The sequence below is a fragment of the Anolis carolinensis genome, chromosome 1 (assembly GCF_035594765.1).
Source record: "Anolis carolinensis isolate JA03-04 chromosome 1, rAnoCar3.1.pri, whole genome shotgun sequence".
NCBI lineage: Eukaryota > Metazoa > Chordata > Lepidosauria > Squamata > Dactyloidae > Anolis > Anolis carolinensis.
This window is the reverse complement of record NC_085841.1, coordinates 133,892,465-133,917,815: the sequence shown is the minus strand read 5'-3', so window position 1 is coordinate 133,917,815 and position 25,351 is coordinate 133,892,465. Positions and strand designations below refer to the sequence as shown.

At 40.5% G+C, this 25,351-nt stretch overlaps 1 protein-coding gene across 1 annotated transcript; it reads right to left on the bottom strand.

The window, feature by feature from the left end:
- Positions 1-25,351, bottom strand: fam110c (family with sequence similarity 110 member C). The gene is made up of 2 exons (XM_003215481.4): positions 23,694-25,351; positions 1-5,496 (listed from the first exon to the last, which is right to left on the bottom strand). The coding sequence occupies exon 1, from the start codon at positions 24,815-24,817 to the stop codon at positions 23,726-23,728; it is 1,092 nt and encodes a 363-aa protein (XP_003215529.1). The 5' UTR covers positions 24,818-25,351; the 3' UTR covers positions 1-5,496; positions 23,694-23,725.

Below are 25,351 nucleotides of genomic sequence, written 5' to 3'. Positions count from 1 at the left end.
TTAGTTTGTATGCATATATGTTTATTTTATATACAAATAAAATAGTTTTTTAAAAAGAAAAAAATATCAAAACTATGTGAACAGAAATGTTGGTTACAACAATATCTTCTTTTCTTCTTAGAAATGCCAGACGATGACATGTCTTGAATTAGGAACATTGTGGTGTGTATGTATGTGTGCATTCCCTTTAACAACCCTTTCTTAGCCATTTTGTGACATATTCGACATATGGCATTCCTGTATTTATTATTTCCATTATACTGCATGGGTCATACAAGGCTTTTATTGCAAATATCAGTGTCCACTCATAAGGCTGGACTTTGTACCTACTCCCTCGTAAAGTAGTATCAGTGTACACTGTACCCTTTTCACAGTGAAGGAAATAGTTTTGGGTACAAATCTGGCAATTACCATAACTGAGTGTGTAACAGCCAATTGTGCAAAATTATTTAGTTTTCATTTGGCCATAAGTCAGAGACAAGGAAGTTTCTGAACATCTAGTCAGACTGTCTACCTCTGAGTTCTCAAATGTTTCTGAAAATTTTGCATCTAAAGAGAAACCTTGACAAATTCTTCCAAGCAATCCCGTTTTATAGCAAACAGATGCTCTAAGGGGTTGTTGTATGTCTTTCGGGCTGTGTGGCCATGTTCCAGAAGTATTCTCTCCTGACGTTTCGCCCACATCTATGGCAGGCATCCTCAGAGGTTGTGAAGTATGGATGCTCTAAGCTTGGACTTATTCTCACCTCTCTGTCCTGTTTTTCCCTCCAGTATTTATTCTTATTTAGGAATGGGAAAGATACTGCCTTCCAGATGTTTCAGACTACATCTGTACAAGCTCTGGACTTTGTACTGCATGAGGGAGCTGGGGGTGGTAGACCAAAATATATGGAAAGCAAAATGTTGCTAATGTTCTTGTTTTTATCCATTTTTCGGGTTGTTATCAAATCTTCATGAGACATAGTAAGGACAAATGATGCCCCTTTCATGTAGCAGATTTTGGCAGACCATGTGGAGTGACTATGTGGACAGAGACAAGAGAAACCACAATAGCTCTGTTCTCAGTGCATATGGTTTCAGGGGAGGTACTGAAAAAAGCTTACTTGCATTTAACATGCATGGACTTGCAGTCTGTTTACAGTCTGCAAATGTGTGAAAAAGTGCTTAAAATGTTGTGTGGGGCAGGGCCAACATCCATGATCCTGGTCCCTTCCCATTCTGCATTAGGGTTTACATGAAGTGGTTAATGTGATCAAACCTGGGCTGATCATTGAGTTTTTGCTTCATCTCACCCCATGAATTTCCCTGTACGACAAGATATATGTTTGCAAATACAGGCATTTTTCATGTGCACATATAACAACTCATATGCATATAAACCTAAAAGCTTTCTATGGAGCTACATTTCCTCTTTATTCTCCATCACTAGCTTTCCAGTAAAACACAAATATTTAATGGTATCATAGTCTGTAAAGTGTGCAAGGGCATATACGGAGAGTTACCTTTCTGAAAAACGATCCTTGAAAATAGAAGTTGTTTTTAAAAACACATTAATGCTATATGTTAAGTTTCCTACCTTGTTAGCAGCATTCTTCTCGAGGTAGGAATCAGTCTTAATGACAGAGATGTAATGAAACTAACTACAGTGGAAAACTGTACTCACTTCACAAATATGCATAGGCAGTTTGGATAACGCTGAATACCACAAAAAAAAAATTCTGTTAAAGGAAGGGGGAATCCTCTAAGCAGCAAACCAATTTGAAAGAAAGACACACTGTGAGAAATTATTATGTACATTTTAAAACAGACACACATGCAAATGGAGTAAGATATAATATATTCAAAACTGTCAAAACAAGTTAAACAGCTTATTACCATCAGCTACCAAGGGCAATAATCTTGTGATTCACACACACACACACACACACACACACACACACACACACACGTTTTTGTATTTACAGTAGAGTCTCACTTATCCAACATTCGTTGGATAATCCAGAACATTGGATAAGAGAATGTTGGATAAGTCTGTCTTTTTGTAGTCAATGTTTTTGTAGTCAATGTTTTCAATACATTGTGATGTTTTGGTACTAAATTCATAAATACAGTAATTACTACGTAGCATTACTGCATATTGAACTACTTTTTTGTCAAATTTGTTGTTGAACATGATGTTTTGGTGCTTAATTTGTAAAACCATAACCTAATTTGATGTTTAATAGGCTTTTCCTTAATCCCTCCTTATTATCCAACATATTCGCTTATCCAATGTTCTGCCGGCCCGTCTATGTTGGATAAGTGAGAGACTACTTTATATGCAAGTATTAATAAGCACTTAAAGTGCTGAATTAGGCCCCATTTACACTGACAAATAAACTCCAGTTGATCTGTTTTGATAATCTGGATTATATAGCTGTATAGATCCAGTCTTATCTTACCAACACTGAAATAAAATAAATTAGGAAATAAATCACCCCCTGCTACCATACAATCAGATCTAAACATCAGATCTTCAATACAAAATGTGGTTGGTCATCATTTCAACACTGAGCTTTGATCTGTGGATACATAAAGGAATGGACGTGGAGACCATTTCCTTCAACTGGAGAAATATTTAAAGCAGACTAGAATGCCTGCCTCAAAGTAAGGAATTAAGCCTGCAAGTGACTGAATTTTCAACTCAAAAGCAAATACTGGATAATGTGGAGATGATAATGTGGTCAACATAATGAAAGTCTTCTGCAGAAAAAAAAGATATCTTTATATTGAATGGAGCTGAGTGTCTGGGGAACACTCCTTTACAATAAAAGATACCCATGCGTCTCATAAAGCTATCACTATCACTGAAAGTAGTCTCAGTAGAACATGAGTGCCAAGAATTATGAATCAAAGATCAAACCTTTTTCTAAGATGATGAATTGGTGGGTCAGAGTTATCCAGGCATGACAGCTGATATCAGTCTTAAAGCACGAGTTGCATTCTGTCCTACCAGTTTGAGCATGACAGCCCAACCTCGACTTACTGACTAGCCCCATCTGTGGAATGTTGAAACATGCACCTCTCTCTCACTCCCTGACTAAGCATCACATGACTTGATAAGAAGTTATAGCAACACCAGTCAGAGTAATATTAATACAGTCACCCATCCCAAAATTCTCATCTATCTTTCCTGAAAACCAAGATGTGGGTTGCTGTGAGTTTTCCGGGCTGTATGACCATGTTCCAGAAGCACTCAGAAAACAGGAATTCCAGACATGAATCAATCAGGGCCAGCTAACACTTCCCAACAAAGGATTCCCCCAGGCAGTAAGCTGCCAGATCTTGAAGCTGAAAGGCAATTCAATGCTAATCAAGGTGCTCAATTGCAACATTCACACTTGCCTCAAGTAGATAAGAGTTCTTTCTCCCACCCTGAACATCCTACAGATATATAAATCCTCATCACCTAATTTCCAACAGACCTCACAATCTCTGAGGATGCCTGCCATAGATGCAGGCAAAACGTCAGGAAAGAATGCTTCTGGAATATGGCCATACAGTCCAGAAAACTCACAGCAACCCAGTGATTTCAGCCATAAAAGCCTTCAACAACACATTAAACCAAGATGTGTTTGTATACGGGTGTATTAGTGTGTGTGAGAGAAAGAGGGGACAAACAAAGAACATGTTTGCGCTGGTTTGCTGTTGCAGAAATGACAGCTGTTCCCAAGTGGCAAGGAAACCTTATTTCAAGGACCATAGTCTGAAGCCATCTTTTTATAGACACTGTAACTACTACCCCAATTACGTGCTTATAGGCATACCTAGACCAAATATTTTGTCTTCCATTTTAGCACTCTCACTCTCTCTTTCTCTGGAGATTATACACATGGTGTTATTTTAACAGTGTGCATTGTTTTCTTGTTTCTAAAACTACCGTTTGATGCAATTTCACCCTTATGGTTGGTTGGGCCCTGTGCATAAGCAGCAAATGCTGCCAACAGCAAGGAAGGGAGCCATTTGGCAATTTACTTGTTCATCTAAACCTCTTCTGTCACATTGATTTCCATCTGGGATCATCTCTTAGTTTTAAGGACTGGCTTTTATGGCACCATGATAATTCCATGATATGAAGGGAGGGTGACAAAAGAAAGCGTCTGAGCAATGAATGGGAAGGGCTATGGCTTAAGGGCAGGGCACCTGCTTTGTACACTGAAGGTCCTAGGTACTACTGCTGGCATCACTTGGAAGGTCCCATAATAAATCCCTTTCTGAAATCCTGGAGAGCCACTACCAGTTTTTTTTCTCTAATCAGATGTCATTCAGTTGTTTTTGTGGGCAGTACAGTCCCCACCTAAAACACCTGAATATTGGCCATGACTACCTAGGCTGGTAGGAGGCATATTACCCCCTGAACCCCGGAGAGATCCAAGCTGAAGTAAAATGGTGGTATAGAGCTGATTCTGTTTAAGGCAGTATATCTAACTGTATCCATTCTGCCAGCCACATTTTTCAAGAATATTTCCTAGAGACACTGCTCTGCCTTTACAAATGTACTTATGAACATTATTGTCCCCCATTTTATCCTTTTTTTAAAGCATGTAGGAGAGCCATTTCATAATTTGCTATGTGACTGATCAGGACTGCAATTTTCGTATTCATTTCTGTTAGGAATGAAGATTGTGATTTTGTCATTGGGCAGTCCAAATATACTACAAATGGACAACAGTTTGGATCCCATTTGAACTAGATTTCTATGAACAAAAGGGATCATTTTGTTTATAAACAGAATCAGATTACAGCATAGGATATTATTGATGGAAGGGGTAATAATAAGCTAATTTCCAACCATTTGTCTTTTCCTTGTAGCTCCTTGTAGTTCCAGAAAATTTATCATAATTCTGGAACAATTTTTTTTTAGAAAGTTGAGGTCTCTACAGGGGAAACCAAAGTCAATTTCTCCCTTTTGCTGGCAGGAGCAAAATTGGGATATCAACCAGGATTTATTTTGCATATACAGTACTTATATACATGCACTAGGTTGTCATCTACATGTATACATGGATTGGAAAGACACAAATCATAGCAATTTCCCATCCCTCCCCCCCCCCAAAAGGGGGGGGGGTTTCCAGGAAATGTTCTGATAGCAGTTTCCTATCATGTTTACCACAAAATAAACACATATATTTCTCACACATAACCGCACATGTTATCAAGTTGAAGAAATTGTCTCAATTTTTTGAAAGCAAGTTCTGCATATGGATCAACACCCCCATTGTCTTTATACATTATGATGGAACAGGGGGACGGGGGACAACAGCTTCTAGTTCTGCACCTGTCAGGCCTGATTTTAAAGGAGTTGGTCTTGATCCTCAGCTTCAAGTTGCATTTTGGTCTTTGACAAAGAATTGCTGTTTGGTGGAATGCAAACTGCAAATTTAAGCCAGAGTTCTAGAAATAGTTGTGGCAAGTCCATGTGTTTAGCTTAATCTTTCCTTCAGGGAATATTTCCACCTAAAAAGAAAAGACAGGAGGTCAGCAAAAAAGAGAAGGCAACATTATATTGAAAGACTGCATAGCGCATCACACTGCCATTGAGCCTTCGGTCCTCAAAAATTACCAATATGGCGATCTCATTCAATATTATTGCTAAATCGCCTTTTCTCCATATACTACAGGCAACTTAAGTTTACTTGTTTACATTGTTGTTTGATTCACAACCCACCCAAACAGTTATTAAAATTACTTTATAATGCTTAAAAACCTATTCTTTGAAGAGCTGAGAAACTGGCTTTGTGACTGATACAAGGTCTACTGTACTGAAATGGCTGTGCTAGACTTGTTCACATTATCAGTGTGGTCTTTATGAATTCTTTTAATAGCTGTTTTAAAAATATTGTTTACTAAAGTTTACTAAATTGTCATGGTTCAATGATGTGGGATCCTTGGAGTTATAGTTTTACAATGTCTTCAGACTTCTCTGGAAAAGACTGTTGGTGGCTCACCAAACAGTAACTCCATAGCATTGAGTCATGGCTGTTAAAGTGAGGTCCAACTACATGCATTCTACAGTGTAGATACATCTTAAGCAGCCTAAGTAGGGCTGCAAATTTATGTGGCTCTGAACTTCTCTCTTCATTTAAATAACTTGCAAATCATGAGAACAACAAGGGATCTGACCATTTTGGTGCAGGTAGTCTTTAATTTCACTTTAAACTATTGTCTATTGAAATAATAGAGAATTCATTTTTAAAGACCTAATGACCTAAATTATTTTAAACAACTATCCCTCAAAATAAATAGGTTTCAAGTGTTTCAAGGATCTCTTTTATTTATTCATGCAATGTTTTACAAGTCATAATAGCATCCCATGAAAAATTAAGCTGGGAATATAAAAGATTCATGGCAAAGCTTCTGACCCATTAAAAAACGGAAAGCCTTGGGTTTTGTTTTAGAAAATCTCTCAAGTAAATTCAGCACACACTAGAGAAACTACACATCATCCCTGATGAATCACTTCTCTTTTCTTTTTCAAGAAAGAGAAAGCCTTCTGGCTAGGCATATAAAGTGTATACAGTGTTCCCTCACTACTTCGCAGTTCACTTTTCGCAGATTTGCTGTTTTGCGGTTTTTCAATAAACTCTAAAAGACTATTATAAATAATTTAAAAATTACAATTTACAGCCTAAGGAAGGGAGGAAGGAGAAGCCAAAGGGAGAAAAAAGGAGCCCAAGTGGCAACAGGAGAAGGAGACAATTTATCAAGACACGATTGGTTGATAAAGACTTAAAATAGTGTGTAACTACTAAAATAATGTATAAATATTAAAATAAATATAGTGTCCCTACTTTGCGGATTTTCACTTATTGCGGGTGGTCCTGGAACCTAACCCCCGTGATAAGTGAGGGAACACTGTATGACACATAAATGAAGACACAGGTTCGCAGTCTGGGTGTGATCCCAGAGCCCCATGTCTCGGCGGTGGCCAGGGGAGCATTCACACAACTCCGCCTTGTGCTGCCTTTGAAGACGGCCCGGAAGCTCCAGCTAGTACAACGGGTGGCAGCCAGGTTAATAATGGGAATGGCCTACAGGGAGCATACTACCCCCCTGTTAAGCCAGCTCCATTGGCTGCCGATATGCTACCGAGCCCAATTCAAAGTGCTGGTTTTGACCTATAAAGCCCTAAACGGCTCCGGTCCAATTTACCTATCCAAACGTATCTCCTCCTATGAGCCCATAAGAACTTTAAGATCGTCTGGGGAGGCCCTGCTCTCGATCTCACCTGCTTCACAGGCGCAGCTGGTGGGGACGAGAGACAGGGCCTTCTTGGTGGTGGCTCCTCGGCTGTGGAACTCCCTCCCCAGTGACATCCGGCAGGCTCCATCCCTTCCAGGGTTCAGAAAAAAACTAAAGACATGGCTATGTGCTCAAGCATTCAATGAATGAACTTTCGAGCTTGACACAGTCGGTTTTTAAGATTCTGGATTAACAAGGTCTAGTGAATGAAAGGACATTACCTCGGTGCATTGTAATGTTTTATTATTGTATATTGGTTTTTATAATGTTTTAAATGTTTTTTTAGTTTTTAATGCCTTTTGTATTGTATTGTTGATGTGATGGCACTTTGTAAGCCGCCCTGAGTCCCCCAGGGGAGAAGGGCGGGGTAGAAATACCGGAAATAAATAAATAAATAAATAAATTTCACATTTTGACATGGGTCCCATCTCCAAGATATTTAATTGTGTGCATATATGCAAGCACAGGTATAACCCCCCCCCCCCCCCGCCCCAAAAAAATCCTAAATACTTCTGGTCTTAAGTGTTTTAGACAAGGGATATTCAACCAGTAAATAAAATGGCAATGCCTCAAGCAAGGCCTAGTTGCATTGGTTAGTTTGCACTAGCACTGCCAGCCAACCTGAAGTCAAAGCCACTCCTTTCTCCTGGTCTTCACCACTGAACCTGTGGAAATCTGCACCCCATTTCCTTTACTTGTAATTTTTTAAAAAAATATGTACTGTATATTCCACCCTATATCACCCTCGGGATAGTGTACAATAAAATAATATAAATGGTGTAAAACAATTTAAAACAGAGGGGGAAACAGACTAAAAACATATTAAACTATTTAACAAGTTGAAATGAGCCAGTTTACAACCAATTTAAATAAGCACAAGACAATTTAAAACAATGTACATGTCCAGATTTGAATGAAACCAATTACCCCTGATAAAAAGCCACATTTCTAATGGGTGCGGTTACAATATTCATTTTGCTGCCACACAAAGCTCTAAAATGATGTGTTCCTTGAATGTGTTACCCCTAATTTTATTCATATCTATCTATCATATATCTTATCAATCTATCTGTCTGTCTGTCATCCCATCTGTGTGTGTGAATGCGTGTGTGGACGCACACACACACTTTTATTATAGTAAATGTTTAAACCAGAGCTTTCCAAATATTTAATGTTGGTGACATTTTTAGACATGTATTGTTTTGCAACACAGTAATTCAGTTTTACTTGCAATCCAGAGGTGAAACCTTCCCCTTATAAGTGATACGGATGCATACATAAATTATAATAGCAAAATGTTTTGGGGGCACAACATATCTTTCATTTGTATTTTTTAAATATATGATTTGTAAGATAGTATCATACATTTCCAAGATGTTTGTCATCTCTTGTTATGTTTACGCAGCACACCTACATAACTGCAGCTGACACAGTTAACATATGCGACACATAGTTTGGAAAGCTCTGGTTTAAATATTGCTAGGTGATGCACAGAACTGGAGAGGGAAAAAAGCATAGCAAAACTAGGTTTGCATGAATCTCAAAAGCTTGGGACCTGCAAAGGAAGAACCCACCAATCATTTGAGGCTAATTGCTGCCAAGTAGAATTCACCCCTGTGGGTGTTTCTAGTAAAGCTCCTTTAACTGCTGTTTATCAATTCTTTTGCAAGTAGAGGCTTAGCATCCATGTGGGTGGGATGGGTTTTCAGCAGTTATATACTGCATTCCCAGCAGGTGCAGAGGACGACCTCCCACTCAATGTCAATTTGCACAAATGGAAAGATTTATTATTAAAATCGAGCTTACATGAAGATGTGCTGCTTTTTAAAATACACACAAACATGCATATTTAACTTGGGCTATTCGAACTTCAGAAACATAAAGTGGGCAGAACTATTGCAACCTCTTTGTGTTAAATAAGGTTCTTGTGGTTTTGAGAGAGCGGACAGAAAAGCAACAGACATAACCTCTCTTGGCACTGTGTAGACTTCTGGAATGAATAAAGGCCAAATTCCTTAAGTGCTTTAACAGATAAACACTTAGGTATATTTACAAAGTAATGTCGTTACATAGTGCGCATAGACACTTGGTGAGTTAGCTTCCTGTGACAAGCTTCCAAGGAGAACTCAATATTCAAGAAAAGAAAAGCAGCAGAATTAGAAAATTGTCATCACCTCTTGAAAGAAGGATGAAGACAAGATGTTTATGAACAGATTGGATGCTCACTAAAGCCGGCAATCTTTCACTCACAGTTATTGATGAAATTTGAAAAATATATCATATTTCCACACATGCAGGTTCATGTTGAGGGTGTATGGAATGAATGCCATCCTGCTATTGCCATCAGCAAATATTGGAGGGTGTAAGTTGTACCATTTATACATCATTATTACTGCATTTGTGGAATTTGTACCTGTGCTTTCACCTACCCACATTTGACAAATGTCCCCTCTAGGAAATCACTAAGGACCTCATCACATTTAGAGGGGGATTTTTGCACTTCAGAAGGGTTTCACCTTGCTCACAGCACTCACCAAGAAATCAAATGTGAAAGTCAAAGTAGTTTATTAAGAAAGCATATATAAAAAGGGTAAAACACCATGGAGGAAATAAAGGATAAAATCCAAGAGTTAATATGGCAGACAAAAGTCATAGGCAAAAAGCTAAGCCTAACTGTTTAAAGAGAATAATCCACAGGCAGCATAAATCCCCAAACAAGGTTTAAAACTGGAGTATGAAAGCAGGATAAATACACAATACAAGGCTTAAAACCAGAAGCAAAACAGGAGCAGGAATCCCAGAATAATCCATGGAACCAGGAGCCAAAACGTGAGCATGAATCTTGGGTCTCCAACCCAAGCTTGAACAGAGAACAAGGCCAAAGAACCTCTTATCCAAATTAACTGTTCCCTTGGTCGAGCTCATGTTATCTGGGCTGCTGCTACTAGGTGAAAAATCACCTCCCTGACTGCTGGATTCCAAAACATCAGTACTTTCACATGGCAATACAAAAGTAGGCTTTTGCTCTAACAGCTCCTCCTGTTGCTCTGTCTTGGCTGTATCTGAATCCAGCATTCTCCCTAGCTCTGAAACTGCATCTTCCAGTCTCACAGGGCCTGACACCACAAGCCCCTCATCTTCATCAATTTGAACCACAACAGGGAAAGTGCAGGGAACCATGATACCCCATTCCCCCCCCTCTTTCCCCATCCTGTGAGATAGCCAGTCATCTCATGTCATTTTTGAGTCTTACCCCATTCCCCCCCTTTCCCCCTGCATTTTTGATTCAGGAGCCAGGTAACACCCAATTTGTGAGGATGGTATTTGGGTTCCATTTCCATGCAGTGCAAAAACAGAATATAAATGCTGTAAATAAATAAATAAATAATAAACAGATCCCTACAGAGTCCCATTGGAAGTGCCCTTACATTATCTGATGGCCTCCATGGGACTCCCGTGGGGCTCTGTTTCCACAATGTATGAGCTCAAAGACTATCTAATGAAGCCCTACATCTCCAGGTGATTTTATGGTATGCTTCCACTGGATGTTACTGCAGGGTCGCACTGGAGGACCAGCAGATTCTGCAAGGGAATATATCACTTGGCATTTCTAAGTCCTCCAGGGTGACTCTATGGTAACGTCTGGCAGAAGTTATTCATTTCAATGGGGTTACTATTATGCACATTTCTTTGTTTCTTTATTAAATTCAGAAAATATTCCCATGAATACATAATAATGTATTATCTTCACAAAGAGGATCAGCAGATTGATGTGATATGAGAGTTGGAGTTGAAAAGTTCCATTGTGATTAGTTGGCATTGATTTTTAGGTAGAAAAGATGAAATGTGTTATTTTGCAGTACATAAATAGAATGAATGTCTACATGCAACAATATGTATTAGGGCTTCTCTGCTTGCTTTTTGCCATGGTTAAAATGGTAATTTCCCTTCATAGTGCATCTCTTGGAGGAACTCTGCTGTGAGTTAAGGGAAAAGTGTGGCCGGTTCTATGCCATAGTAGCAGTAATGTGTGTCTGTAGGTAATTTAAAAATGTATTTTTCCAAAACATTTTATCCAATGGATAAAGTAGATGTATCCCAATTAATTTCATAGGGTTTTCTTAGACAAGATATACTCAGAAATTGTTTGGCATTGCCTTCTTTTGAAAAATAGCCTACACCACTGATATTCCTTGGTGGTCTCCCATTTGTTGCACCCCTCGGCTGCAGAGACACCTTAAAACCACACTTGAGCCCCAGGCTATAAGCAATGCAAGCTGTTTATTGAAGATAATATGTAAGCATTAGCAGATCAAAGTTTCAGAGTCATTAAAACAAGGTTATAGTCCACAAGGTACGAGGCACTTAGAAATTTTGAAGCAAAGGGTCCATGAAACCCAAACACAAGAATAAACTTCAATCAAAGTAGTCAAAGTTAATTCAAGGAACAGCATCAAAAACTGGAACAAAGAACAGGGTCATGAACTGGAACAAAAGATGCAAGACTTTCAGGAACATGACTTGATAATCCAAAATACACAGGAACAGGACAAGAACTGGAACAAGACTCAAGATACAAGGCTTACAGGGACTTGACATAAAAGTCCATAGGAAACATGAAATAAGAGTCCATGGAGCTGGATCAATCCTCTCAATGAGCAAAGTTACCACCTCTGAATTCTCTCTCAGAAGCGGTTCCTCTTAAAGCTAGAATCAAGGTACCTTTCATCAAAACCCTTTCTCATTAGTAACCGTTTGCTTCTTCTCAAAATCTCCCTTTCTTTTCTCTGTTGACAGATTGCTTTCTTTCTGTCAACCTCATTACTCTTATCAAGACTGGAATGCCCATCTGCCAAGGGAAAACTCGACCTTGACTCTCCCAAGGAATTCGGTTCAAGATGCCTCCTTGAAACCATTGTATGCCTGCTCACAGAATCCTCAGGAACAGCAGCCTCATTTAACTCTGGCTGTACAGAATCGTTTACCTCTGGCTGCATGGGAATCCTAGGCCCCAACCCAGATTCATCTGACAGGTCAAGTGCAGGTACAACCCCAGGCTCACCTGATAGCTCAGATGCAGACTGGAATACAACACCCATCCAAGTATTAACCAGATCTGAACCTTCCTAGTTTTCAAGATAATCCATGCACCATAGCATTTTAAACTAATGGATATTATCCAGACAGTCTCCGTAATGAGAAAGAGAGAGAAGAAACAAAGAAGATTTTTTAAAAAATAAATCATGCTGAAATAATGAAACGTGCTTTCACAGGCAATTATAAATCTAAAAAGATGTTCAGATGATAGATTGTGACTTTAACATGGAACCTTATTTTCTGTCTTTATCTTGAGACCATCCCTTACCCCACACAAATGGAAAGTGATAATTAAAAAGTGTTTTATGCTTTTATTCTGCTCAAGCAGCATTGTTGTCAAAGTCCACCCTTGCTCCTGTTGTAAAGGTTGGTAGTCCTCTGCACATGTTTAAAATCATATACTTCCCAAAATAGAATCAAACATTCAATTAACCAGAAATAAAGGAAAAATGGAAAAAGCGTTTTGAGTGTATTTATGCCTTTGCACATTCACTTTACAATCAAAATTCTGGAAGTATGTAAGTGTTAACATTGTCTCTACTGGTGTTAATAGTAATAAGATGTGATGCAATAGCTTGTCTCATTCATGGATTACTTCACATGATTGGTATTGCCAATTGAATCCCTGTAGCATGGACATTTTTATTGAGTATATTCCATGTGTCTGTTCTGTTGGATGGATACGTTTGAAGCACATTCAGACTACATAATTATAGCACTATTGTACTATTAACTGCCACGGTTTTGTGGAATCCTGGCTTTTTTTACTTTGATGATATACTGTAATGACACAATAATTCTGTAGTGTCAATGGGACCATGGATATTAAGTCCGCCCCTCTATTACTGACAGCAATCTAACTGCAAAACAGTAGTGAAGCTGTCACTAACCATGGCATGGACTCTTAAATCACCCTCATATTACAAAAATAATGTTGGCTTTCTGCATCCATGGATTCAACCATCCACAACTTGGAAATATCCCCCACCCCCACAACTAACTTTGACTTTCCCATCTAACAAAAGGGACATCATTTTCCTATGGCATGGTATATAATGGGACTGGAGCATCCACAGATTTGAGTTTCCACAGAGTACCCTGGAACCAAACCCTATACCTAGTGGAGACTACTGGCTGATCAAAGTGGGTAACCCACACTGGGCTTTAGCCTTCATTTTAAGGAAGCTGTCCAAGGGGTTGACTCTATTCTGGGGGCAAGGGTTGATACCTTTAATGTTTGATTTAAAATCTGGAGGAGGTTTATCACCGAGATTGGTGCTACTTGTCTCTACTGACACCCCATGTATACTGCCATAAATATAAACATATAAAATAATAATAATAATAATAATAATAATAATAATAATAATAATAAACAACTTTATTTATATCCCTCCACCATCTTCCTGAAAGGACTCAAGGTGACTTACAAAGGCATATAAGTGTATATGAGTCTACATAGACCATATAATGCAGTTTCAAACTGCGTTATAACTAGATGGAGCCTGAATCTCTCAAACAAGCCTGCTTTTTACTGCAGCATATGATTCACCTCTGAATCAGAGCATTTTCCTCTTGTCTTGTCAGAGGGAGCTACAGTACCATAACATGCCTTGCCCTCTGAGTGCAAGCTTGTTCTGTCATAACACTTAATGGCTTTCCATGCTTCTGCACTTTGATCTGTTAATTAAAAAGGGGGGAATTATGTGACTCATGATCGCTAGGATGCTAGAATTCATAACTAGCTAATCACAGCACAGAAGCAACACCTCTGAAACACAATTTGCAAAGAACCAAAGGTGCTTGGCAAAATCTGGAGTATTTATGGAAGCATGAGTGGAATATACAAATCTATGCAATTTTTAGAGCTGAAGCTAAACTCATATGCAGGGTCTTCCAACCAGCTTATGAGGGGTTTCCATCTGCTTCAGCATGTTTTTAAAAAAATCCTTACCCACATCTGCAATTACAATCCTGACTGCTAGCAGTGTGCTTCCTTTAAAACTAAGGGCCTGATAAAGCTGTTAACAGGCACAAGCATCTCTGTTTACTTTCTGGACAAGAGCCAATATTTGCTGGCAGTCAAGGATGTGTCAATTTCATGGCAGGAAGTTCTCAGCATTGCAAAAGTAGACATGGATTACTGAATTGCAGGTGTGTGACTTCTTTCCTTCCCCAATGGCTCATCCTCTGACTAATCAATTGTGCAAATAACACTGTGATGAATTACATCTGGGCATTTGGGTAGTTTATATTAATAGAGATCACATGGCTAAAACAAGATGGCGCTGGTACAAAGTACATCTGTGCTTTTAGCAAAACCCAAATATATTTCATTGACGAAACCTTGTCCAGGTAATGTGGATAAAAAAAAAACTTTCTTCCTGTCATATGGTGGAAGAATGTACAATTTTTCAGCACAAAATTTTTCATGAGTTATCAAGAATATTCAGCAGAAACCATTGATTGAATTTTTGATTATATATCAAAGATTCCATCCTTCTCCAATCCTGTCTTTCAGATGATAATGGACCAGAAGTGGATAGCCTCCTCTTCAAGAAAAATTCTGCCCACTCAATTACTTTTTTCTTCAATTCTCAAATTTCCACCATTAAGAGTAACTTAAAACTTCAGTTGATCATGCATAAATACAGACTGGACATACACAAAAAAAGATTTAGGCAAATTGACCATGAGTAGCGAACACAATAAAGATGAGTTCTAGATGTCAATGACTTTCATTATTGCATTCTCTGCTATACTAGAATTTGGGAACTGAAGGAAAACTTCACAAGGGAGGTAGCATTTTTATAAGGGAAGCAATGCTCTCTTTTTGCTTCCTTTGTAGCTATATCCCTGTATGGAGTATAGATCACATGAACTTCAACCAGCCTACCTATGATTAGATGATGAAAGCTGTAGTTCATGACATTTGGGAAAGACATCATGGAGACCTGACAGGGCAATGTCCTTTTCTTCCCTTTAATAGTTAAGGGGACAGATCATTCATCTTGATTGGCACCTTGACCTCTAGATTTTGTTGGCTTCACCTGCAACAACACCCCACCATTGGCTACACTGGCAAGGGATGTCAAGACTGCAGTCCAGATGTTTGCCACTCCTCCATCTATTCATGTTCCACCAAAACAGATGAGAGAAACTCTTGGAAGGCAGGATGGTGGTGGAGGAAATAGAACTAAGCCTTATTTCAGTGGCAAAACCAAGGAAGATTTAATTCATAGTTCTGGAAGTGGCTGGTCAAAGGGCAGCAGTAAAAGAAAACAAACACAAAGAAAGAAAACTTTTGTAGCAACAAGCTACTGGCTGTTCTCAGGTCAAAGTGCACACCAATCCTGCCATCAGAAAAGCCAACAACTTCTTTTTAATATTGTTTTGGATTTGGCAGTAAGCCCTCAAAAGAACTGAGCATGTGTCTACTACAGATGGATTTAGTAAGGCTTTAAGGTCAAGTCCGCAAAGCCTTCCTTCATACTCCCATTATCCTGACCACATAGACTGTATTCTCTTTCTTATTTTACACTCTGACCTCCTCTTTTTAGAGCTAGGCTTCTGCTGCTGTCAGGGATGGATAAAATGATGAAACAGAGGGTTTATCCTGGTATTGTGATCTTGGCTGGCACACTGGATGGACTTGCTGCTGCTTTCACTCAGTCTATTGGTGCTGACATTATGAAAACTATATGTATTTCCATACTTTGTTCCAAAGCTTGAAAAGTCACTTTGAAGAAGATTGAATATAATGACATTTGGAAAACAGCTTTAAGTAAGCAGCAGGAGGATGATACTCTTGAGAGTGCAGAGTGACTTTAGCATGCCATTGCTTCATTTTTTTTTAAAGGTCACTAACCTCTGTTATGAGAATTGTTATTACTTATACTGAACAAGTTGCCAGAACATTAATTAAAATGTCTTTTTGGTATTGTTGTTGTGTGCCTTCAATTAATGGCAACCGTACTTTGAATCCATCATGTGATTTTCTGGGCAGGATTTTCTTAAAAGGGTTTACCTTTCTCTCCTCTGAGGTTGACAGAATATGATTTGATTCACAGCTGAATGGCGAGGCAAACCCTGGTCCCTCAGTTTCCTAGTCCAACACTCAAACCACTGCTTCTTGTGATACCTTCAAATCATTTCCAACTGTTGACAGCCCTAAAGCAAACCTATCATAGACTGGGGTGTGTGACCCACTTAACCTGGGGGTTTTCATGTCTGAGCAGAGAATCAAACTCTGGATTCCAGAATTGTAGTTCAGTACTCAAATCATTGCACCCCACTGACTACACCTTCCTTTACAAATAATATAAGGAGCCAGGCAACAACAGTGCCCTGTTGCCCACCGGATGCCCCCACTTTCCCCCAGCTTGAGGATGTCATATTATGAGGTCCTTAGTAATTTCTGTGTAAATGTATTATTTATTTATCATGACATCTGAAGTAGCTTGTTTCACCTTAAAGAACAGCAGCCTCTCTAGGCATCAATCACTATCCTCCCCATTTGCATTCCTTACAGCCCAACTGTGAAGAAGTGCCTGGTACAAATTAAACCAAGAGCTTTGTGACACAGTGAAAGATTGAATCTAAGTCCCATAGAAATGTATCTCACATACTAACCACTTTTCTCACAGGATTTATAGTGATTCTGTGTCTATTGACTTGAAGTCACATCCTAGTGTTCATCTGCAAGGAGAGCCTTAGTTTTCCCTCCAGTCAATAAGGAACTTTTTTGTGTTCGGTCACTATGCCTAGTTATCCCTAGTGCTGTGACCACACACCAGAATTATTGATATTTGAAACCATCTTTCCTGTCAGATGTCTTTGCTATAGGATCTTGGGATTTCTAATGCAGTAAGGCAAGGTTTTTAGCTAGATAACTCTAGTGTTATAGTTCAAGGGAGTGGATCAGCCTTTTCTAGCTACTGCATTAAACTACAAAATGCAAGATTCTATAGGATGGATATTATAAGCCACAATCCATTTGGGAAATTGTGAATGTATAGCCACCATAGTAACATGGCTATGCAATGACTCCCATAATGTCTCACCACTGGCTAGGGTACCTAAGGCTATTAGGAATTTCAGCTCAACAATATCAACATATTCTTCACTTTTTTTCTAGACCATTTCCATTTGCTTCCATGAAATTAAAACTGCCTAAAATTATGCAAAGGTTGGGTTTCTTTCAATCAGATCAGGTTTTTTTTACATTTTAAGCTGAATTTTAGTTGTATTTTATTATATTGCGGTTCTAAAGTCTTATAAGCTGCTCTGAGCATGGAAAACTTTATAGAAATAAAATTACACCCCAAGTATTTTGATTCAAACAGCAATTTGGAACACTGGTATGTGAAATGGCTGTCCAGGGACACAGGTGTCAATTCATGAGATCTTCAGAAAGTTTCCAGGTAAGGAAGAAGCAACTGTAGCCAATGATCACCAATGTAGAGCTGGTTCCTGGTACACTGGGGACAGCGGAGACCTTACTTGGCCCTTCACATCTATATCTTAAGAAGCAGTGGATCCGGAAATTGAAATCAGCAGCCTAAACATAGCATGGTGTTAAAGTTTCTGAGATAGTAAAAGTGGAAGGAAGGAGACTAATGGAAGCTCAGTAGATAAAAGTGGAACATTAGTTATGAGAGGTCTTTCACTGTGAAAAGGATGCACAGGCTACATGAGAATTGTACCACAATTAAACATTTGTGGGAAATTTTTCACTGGTGTTCCTTCAATGCAGTTTATAATCCAAACATTTCAAATGTGATCCACAATGGGTGGAACTGACAAGAAAGGAAGGGACAATATAAGTATTATCCCTTTAACTTTCATCCTCTTATGTGCAGGATTTCCTGGTGAGACTCCTCTATGATAGGAGTAAGAACTTCTGTCTCCCTCAGATGTTGATAAATTCCAGCCCCCATCATTTCTCTCCAATAGCTAGGCACAGGCCAGAGCACATGGTATTTACAGGCCAACTAGGCCATGTGCTCTAGCCTGCCTAGCTATTGGCATCCAGTGGATGATCCATTTCCCTTTCTTGCCCCATGAGCAGCATCTCTATAAATAATAATAAGTTTATTTATATCCTGCCTCCATCTCCCTTGAAGGGGACTCACGGCGGCTTACAGCAAAATCAGATACAAAACAATACAAAATAAAATATAAAACATCAGAGAACAAATCAATAATAATATATACACAGCAACCGGAAAAAAAATACAACACGGTATTAAAACATCGAATTAAAAACAATGAGGTTGCAATAGTGGATAAGCAAGGTGCACATTATAAGTTACAGATTTTTTAAATAAAGTGCAATAGATTCATTCAAGGTCACATTGGGTAGGGAGGAGCCCTGAATTAATATCAAGTAATCAGGAAAAGAGCGACCAGTACAAAAGGTCGAGGAGTATAGTTGTAATTATGATGGGAATAGGCGATCTTAACCAAAGGCCTGGGTGAAAAGCCAGGTTTTCAGGCTCTTCCGAAACGCCATCAAGGTGGGGGCTTGCCTGATCTCCCTAGGCAATGAGTTCCAGAGCCGGGGGGCCACTACAGAGAAGGCCCTCTCTCTCGTCCCCACCAACCGCGCTTTTGACACTGGTGGAAGCGAGAGGAGGGCCACCCCCGACGAACGAAGAGACCGTGCAGGTTCATAGGGGGAGAGACGATCTCGGAGGTAGATGGGTCCCAAACTGTTCAGAGCTTTATAGGTAATCACCAGCACTTTGAATTGGGTCCGGAAAATGAACGGCAGCCAGTGGAGCTCCTTAAACAGGAGGGTTGACCGCTCTCTATATTGGGCTCCCGTTAGAACCAAGGCTGCCGAGCGTTGAACTAATTGAAGTTTCCGGGCCGTCTTCAAAGGCAGCCCCACGTAGAGCGCATTGCAATAATCCAATCTAGAGGTAACTAAGGCGTGGACCACCATGGCCAAGTCAGACTTCACAAGGTATGGTCGCAGCTGGCGCACAAGTTTTAGTTGTGCAAAGGCCCTCCCGGCCACTGCCGACACCTGAGCATCAAGTGTCAGCGATGAGTCCAGGAGGACCCCCAAGCTACGGACCTGCGCCTTCAGGGGGAGTGCAACCCCATCAAGCACAGGTTGCCACCCAATACCCCGATCAGACATACGACTGACCTGGAGGACCTCTGTCTTGTCAGGATTAAGTCTCAGTTTATTCACCCTCATCCAGCCCATCACAGCTGCCAGGCACTGGTCCAGTATCTGGGGGGCTTCCTTGGAGTTTGGTGGAAAAGAGTAGTAGAGTTGGGTGTCATCTGCGTAGAGATGGCACCGCACTCCAAAACTCCGGATGACCTCGCCCAGCGGTTTCATGTAGATGTTGAAAAGCATGGGAGACAGAATGGAACCTTGTGGGACCCCACAGGTCAATGGCCAGGGGTCCGAGTAGGTGTCCCCCAGCTTCACCAACTGGGAACGGCCCTCCAGGAAGGACTGGAGCCACTGCAGAGCAGTACCCCCAAGGCCCATCCCGGAAAGCCGTCCCAGAAGGATACCATGGTCGATGGTATCGAAAGCCGCTGAGATGTACAAGAGAACCAGCAGGGTCACACTCCCCCTGTCCAGCTCCCTGCGGAGGTCATCCACCAAGGCGACCAAAGCCGTCTCAGTACTATGACCAGGTCTGAAGCCAGACTGCGATGGGTCCAGAAAAATGCTAAGCATAAATGTTATATGCTAAATTCTGTGCCAAATTCTTGAAAAAGATCAAGAGACAGGCATCCAGTATCTCATATCCTACCAATATAGGGCCACTCTCCAAAGGTCTCTGCCCAAAATAGTAAACGAATCTGTCAAAGTCACCAATAATTATCACGTCACTCAGGACTGGTGGACAACAAACCCACATGGTCTATTTACACTACATAATCATAGCATGATGAATTCACTTGAACTGCTATGACTGTATCCTTTGGATTCCTGGGGCTTGGAGTCTATTGAGGCCCTAGAGGAGCATCCTTTGGTTGAAAAATCTAGACACCTCTCCCTAAACTATATAACCAAGTCTTCCATGGGATGGGACCAAGCCAGTTAAAGCAGAATCACGGTACTATAATCATGTGGAGTAAAGGGGGGCCTGGTCAGAGAAAAGCATACAACCAAGGTGGAACATGATTGCTTTTGAGTCCCCTGGGAATGGGGTTCCTTTCAAATTTGAGAGTTTAAGGTCCAAATGGACCATATATCCCAAATTAACTCTTTTCAATACAGATAATGAAATAGTATGATATTCTGAAGTTGTAGTTTGTCCTTCCTTATAGAAAAATATGGTTATGATGAAATATGAAAAAGAGAAGCTTTTGGTACCCTGTTTCCCCAAAAATAAGACCTACCCTGAAAATGAGAATTATCATGATTTTTCAGCATTTCTGAGGATGCACTAGATATAAGCCCTATTTCAAAAATATGCCCTAGATATAGTTCATTTAAAAAGTCAATTTGGAAAAATAAGACTGCTCCTGAAAACAAGCCCTAACACATCTTTTGAAGCAAAAATTAATAGAAGACCCTGTCTTATTTTTGGGGAAACAGGGCATCAGAAATTTCCAATTCCTCCTTGGCTCTCTAAACCAATGTATCATCTGAACCCTCCTCTTGTAGGCCCAGCATATGAGCCCTACTCTCTTCCATTGCTATTTTCATTGAATTCTATGTGTAGAGAGGAGCTTCCTGAAGCCATCTGCATTTGTGGAGATGCTTCATGCAAATGTGAACACTTGTTTTCCAGCATTTGAAATCATATGGCAGAACTCTTCCTTTCAGAAAGTCACCCTCCATGTACAGAAAGGGTGATTTGGTAATGGAGCAGCATCCACATCTTTCCCCTTCTCATGCAATAGTATTCATGGCCTCAAATCCTGTTCATGATGTGTGTGTTTATGAGTGTGGCTTATATGCACAAATATTTTTTATTGAACTGAGTGCAAGATGCCATTCTGTATGCCTTTAAAGAGCTAGAAAACAGGACCTATTGTCCCTCTTGAAAAGAGACACATGTGAGGAAGGAGTGGTGGTGGGCAAGGCATTACTTCCCACTAAGTACTGACCTGGATCTGGATCTGAATAGAAGACTGGAGATAGTTTCAATTACTAGTCCAGTTGGGTTTTACATGTCCTTCTTTCTATGAGCTGTGACTGTCAGGCTTGGATCCCAGGATCTGATCCAATATTATCTGCTTTGAACAGGATTATATGAGTCTACACTGTCAAATAATCTAGGATAAGCAAGCAGATAATCTGGGCTCAGATCCTGGGATATAGGGCAGTATAGCTCCAGCCTCAGCTGACTTATTCAAGTGAGCTCAAGGGAACCACAGAAACTTACAGATATACTCACCAGCCATGTTTTATCTGATCAGATAGCTTAGTTGGTGTTCATTTGTTTGCTTACTTTGAAACAGTGATCTTGAAAGAGGTGAGGTTGCTTTTAATTGATGTACATGGCAGGCAACCTGACCTCTATACAGGCAGCTTCTGCTGATAAAATATGAACAACATGCCTCCAAGGTGCTCTATACTACTGTAGAAAGTGAGCCCCTTCAAAGCTCCCTTTCTGTGAACTAACTGGACAAGTTGAATTGGAACAAGTGTGTGAAATCCAGCATGCACTTTGTATGCTTTATTCCTATTTAATTCAGATGTGGGAATCAAGTGGATGTTTGAGAACTACATGTCCCAGAAGCCCTGAACCAGAATATTGAAAGGTGAAAAATTCTGGGATTTGTAAGACAGCCACATCTGCATGATTTACCCCTGTTGAATTAAAATTTAAAATATGCATAACTGCCCACTGGATTCTGCAAACATTACAGCAGAACAATCTGTCATGAAGGCTGTGTGTATTTATTTGTTATAAAAACACAGGCATATTTTATTTTATTTTTCAAATAAATTGATCTGTTGGCTTGATCAGTTGTTAAACTGAAAACCAGTTTCCATATTTGGTGTTCTTTATGAAAGGTTTATTCATACATGTATCTAGTCTATAATTCCATACCCTCAGAAGAGTCCTGCTGGATCATACCAAAAGGCCTATATTTTCCAACATCCATACAGTTTCTCGTGGTCTTTAGGGAAGTCAAAAAACAAGATGCTAATGTGGCAGCACTTTTCTCCTCATTGCCCTCAACAACTGGGCACACAGAGGCATCTTGCTTCTCCTATGGAACTTTTGCATTTTAAAAAGGTTTTATTTCTTTGTTTTTCTTAAAATACCCTCCAACCCAGTTAGTAGATTCTTATTACAACCCTAGTTCTGGGAACTAAATCTTATTGGTTGCAGTAGGCCCTGTTTCCAGTAGAGTGTGCATAGGAACTGGACAGCCTTTGCATTCTTACTTAGAAGTAAAGTTTAGGATATTAAAAACGATAAATTTGGTATTCACAATTGTTCTCTACATCGATATAGGCAATATCATCCAGTTTCACCAGTTAGAGCAAAATGATTTGATCGAAATCAGATCAGAGAATGCAAAATACCAAGAAGAAGCTGATACAAGCTATTATGGTGATATCATAGGACTCCTATCATTCATCATATCAGGTGAAATGAAGTGTGGAAGAAGACAAGAAACTGATGAATACTTTAATTTACCATGGTTGAAGGAGGAAATGCAGGGGAGGGGAAACTGGGAGCAAACCAAGCAGCTTTTTAAACACCAAGTCTTTGCAATTTGCTTCACTTTATCTTAATTATATCTAATTAAGGCTTAAGCAAGTTTCTAGGCTCCCTGTTAGCACAGCACAGCCTGCTGTAAATAAGCCATTTGCCAATCAGGAGGGGCTAGCTACAGACGACATGTAAACATTGACTCAAAATATTGATTTAACTTTCTTCAGAGGTTTTAATCTCACTCCAACAAAGTACATGGTCTTAAAAGCACAGATTAAAGCCCCAGAAATCTCAATCACAGGGGGTAACAATGATGTGTCATTTCAGAGGTGCATTTAATGTAAATGGTTGGTGGTACTGGTCAGTGCAAAACCAGAAAGCCATTACCATTAATGTGTGGTCGAAGGCTTTCAACAACCCATTACCATTAATCTGTTCTTATCAAGGCTACCATTACCTATGTACTTTTTCCCTGTTCACTTTGTTTATGATCCTCCATTTTTATGTATCACAGTATTGCAGTGAATTGCATATTCCTTCCATGCCTTGAAGTCAATATAAACTAGATAAAGTAGATAATTATGAAGAGAGTTCTACATCTCAAATCAGAAGTCACCTAAAAAGTGCCATTCTAAAGCTTTTCCCACCCATGATACTTACCTGGCCACTCTGTGTTCCAAAGAAACCCATCTTCATGCAAACTCCTGTAGCACGGCATTTGCTTCCTTGGCTTTCTTGCAGGTGTACAGCCATTTGATTATCCGAGCATTGCGCTCAATCACCGAAGTGCTGGTAGGAACCTGTTCTGTGAGTTCTTCTTCCAGGAGTCCGTCATCCCCACTGTGTCTCGTGAAGTCACTTTCGGATGTGGCCATGCTGATGCTGCGGATCCGAAAGGAGAAGTTGTCGGAAGCCACAGAAAAGTTCTCCTGGCCAAGGTCCTCTATTACCTTGGGTTCGAGACCACAGTATTTAAAGAAAGTGTCAAATTCCGAGAAAGATTTTGAGTACCGAGAACTAATGTCCGATTGGGAGCGATGAAGACCTTTCCGCCTTACCTCCTTGACCTCATAAGGTGCCGTAGTCAGAGTAGGGGCATTCTCACACCTGTTGGTGAGAATCATGGCTGGACCTGTCTTTGGAGGCACAGTCTGTCCTGCCAAGTCAAGGTTCTGACTCACCTCTTTGACCATTTCAGCCCTGTCCACTTCAGGTGAGATATCTTCCTTGACCATGGCTTTGGATGCCTCAGAAATCAGCTGCTTTTCCTTGAAGGAGCCCTGGAATAGCCTTCTGACCAAACTCCCACGAGTGCTCTCCTGGCTTTGACCTCTCACAAACTCACACTTCTGGCGGTAAATCACTAAGGAGTCCGGCCTCACCTGCCTCTTGCCACTGCTGCGCCTCACGATTGGAGGGCCACGCTCGAGGGGAGCAGGGCCAGAATCCATGGCGGGGTTAACTTGGGATTCGGCACTCTTCTCCTCAGCCACATTGCTGGCTTTCTTGCTTCCCACTGAACAGGTCTCACTGCTGCTCTCTGAACCCGAGCTGAGTGCTGTAACCACTGCTGGTTCGTGCTTAGTCCTGATTACCTGCTGACTTTTGACATACTTGGCCTTATCCGCTGCCAGTCGTTCCACGGCACTCTTCCTGCCCGGGTTGCCCGCCTCCATCTGTTTGCGAAGGTACTCTGGACCTTTGTTGAGAAGTCGTGCTGTCAGTGAGGAATGGAAGCCGGAGATGGCATGCATTCTCTCTGCGTGAGAAATTTCAGTTGGCATATCAGATTTAGGTGTCCCAAGCTCACTTGTAATTCAGGAAAATGAAATCAAATTGCACAACTCCTCCCACCCTTTTTTCTTGTTTCTCCTGCTTCCTTCTTGTGACTCCACTCCTCAGGAATAGGAAAAGCCAGGGTCCCTTTCTAAAGTATCCAGCCCCTGCTGTTGGCTTGTGTTGATCAATTTCTGAAGGAAGGAGAACTCCCCTGCCGGAGCAGAGCCCAACTGTCTGTGCCTGCTTGCAGACACTCTGACTCTGCACACACACACACCACACACACACCTCTCCACAGCTGCTTCCTTGCACATTCACCTTTCCTCAGAGCCAACCCCTGAAAGCCAGACCCAGCCAATCCGGTCGGAGCGCTGAGGCCTCTCTGACATCACCAGGGAGGGTGATGGCTCATTGACGTTAGGGGAGCGGCTCAGACCATCAACACACCATTGCCTCTAGCAAAGGCAAGCCCTGATGGAAGTGTTTGTTTAGCATATGCTTTTGGCTGCTGCCTTCGCCTCCTCTCATCCCCCAGTGGC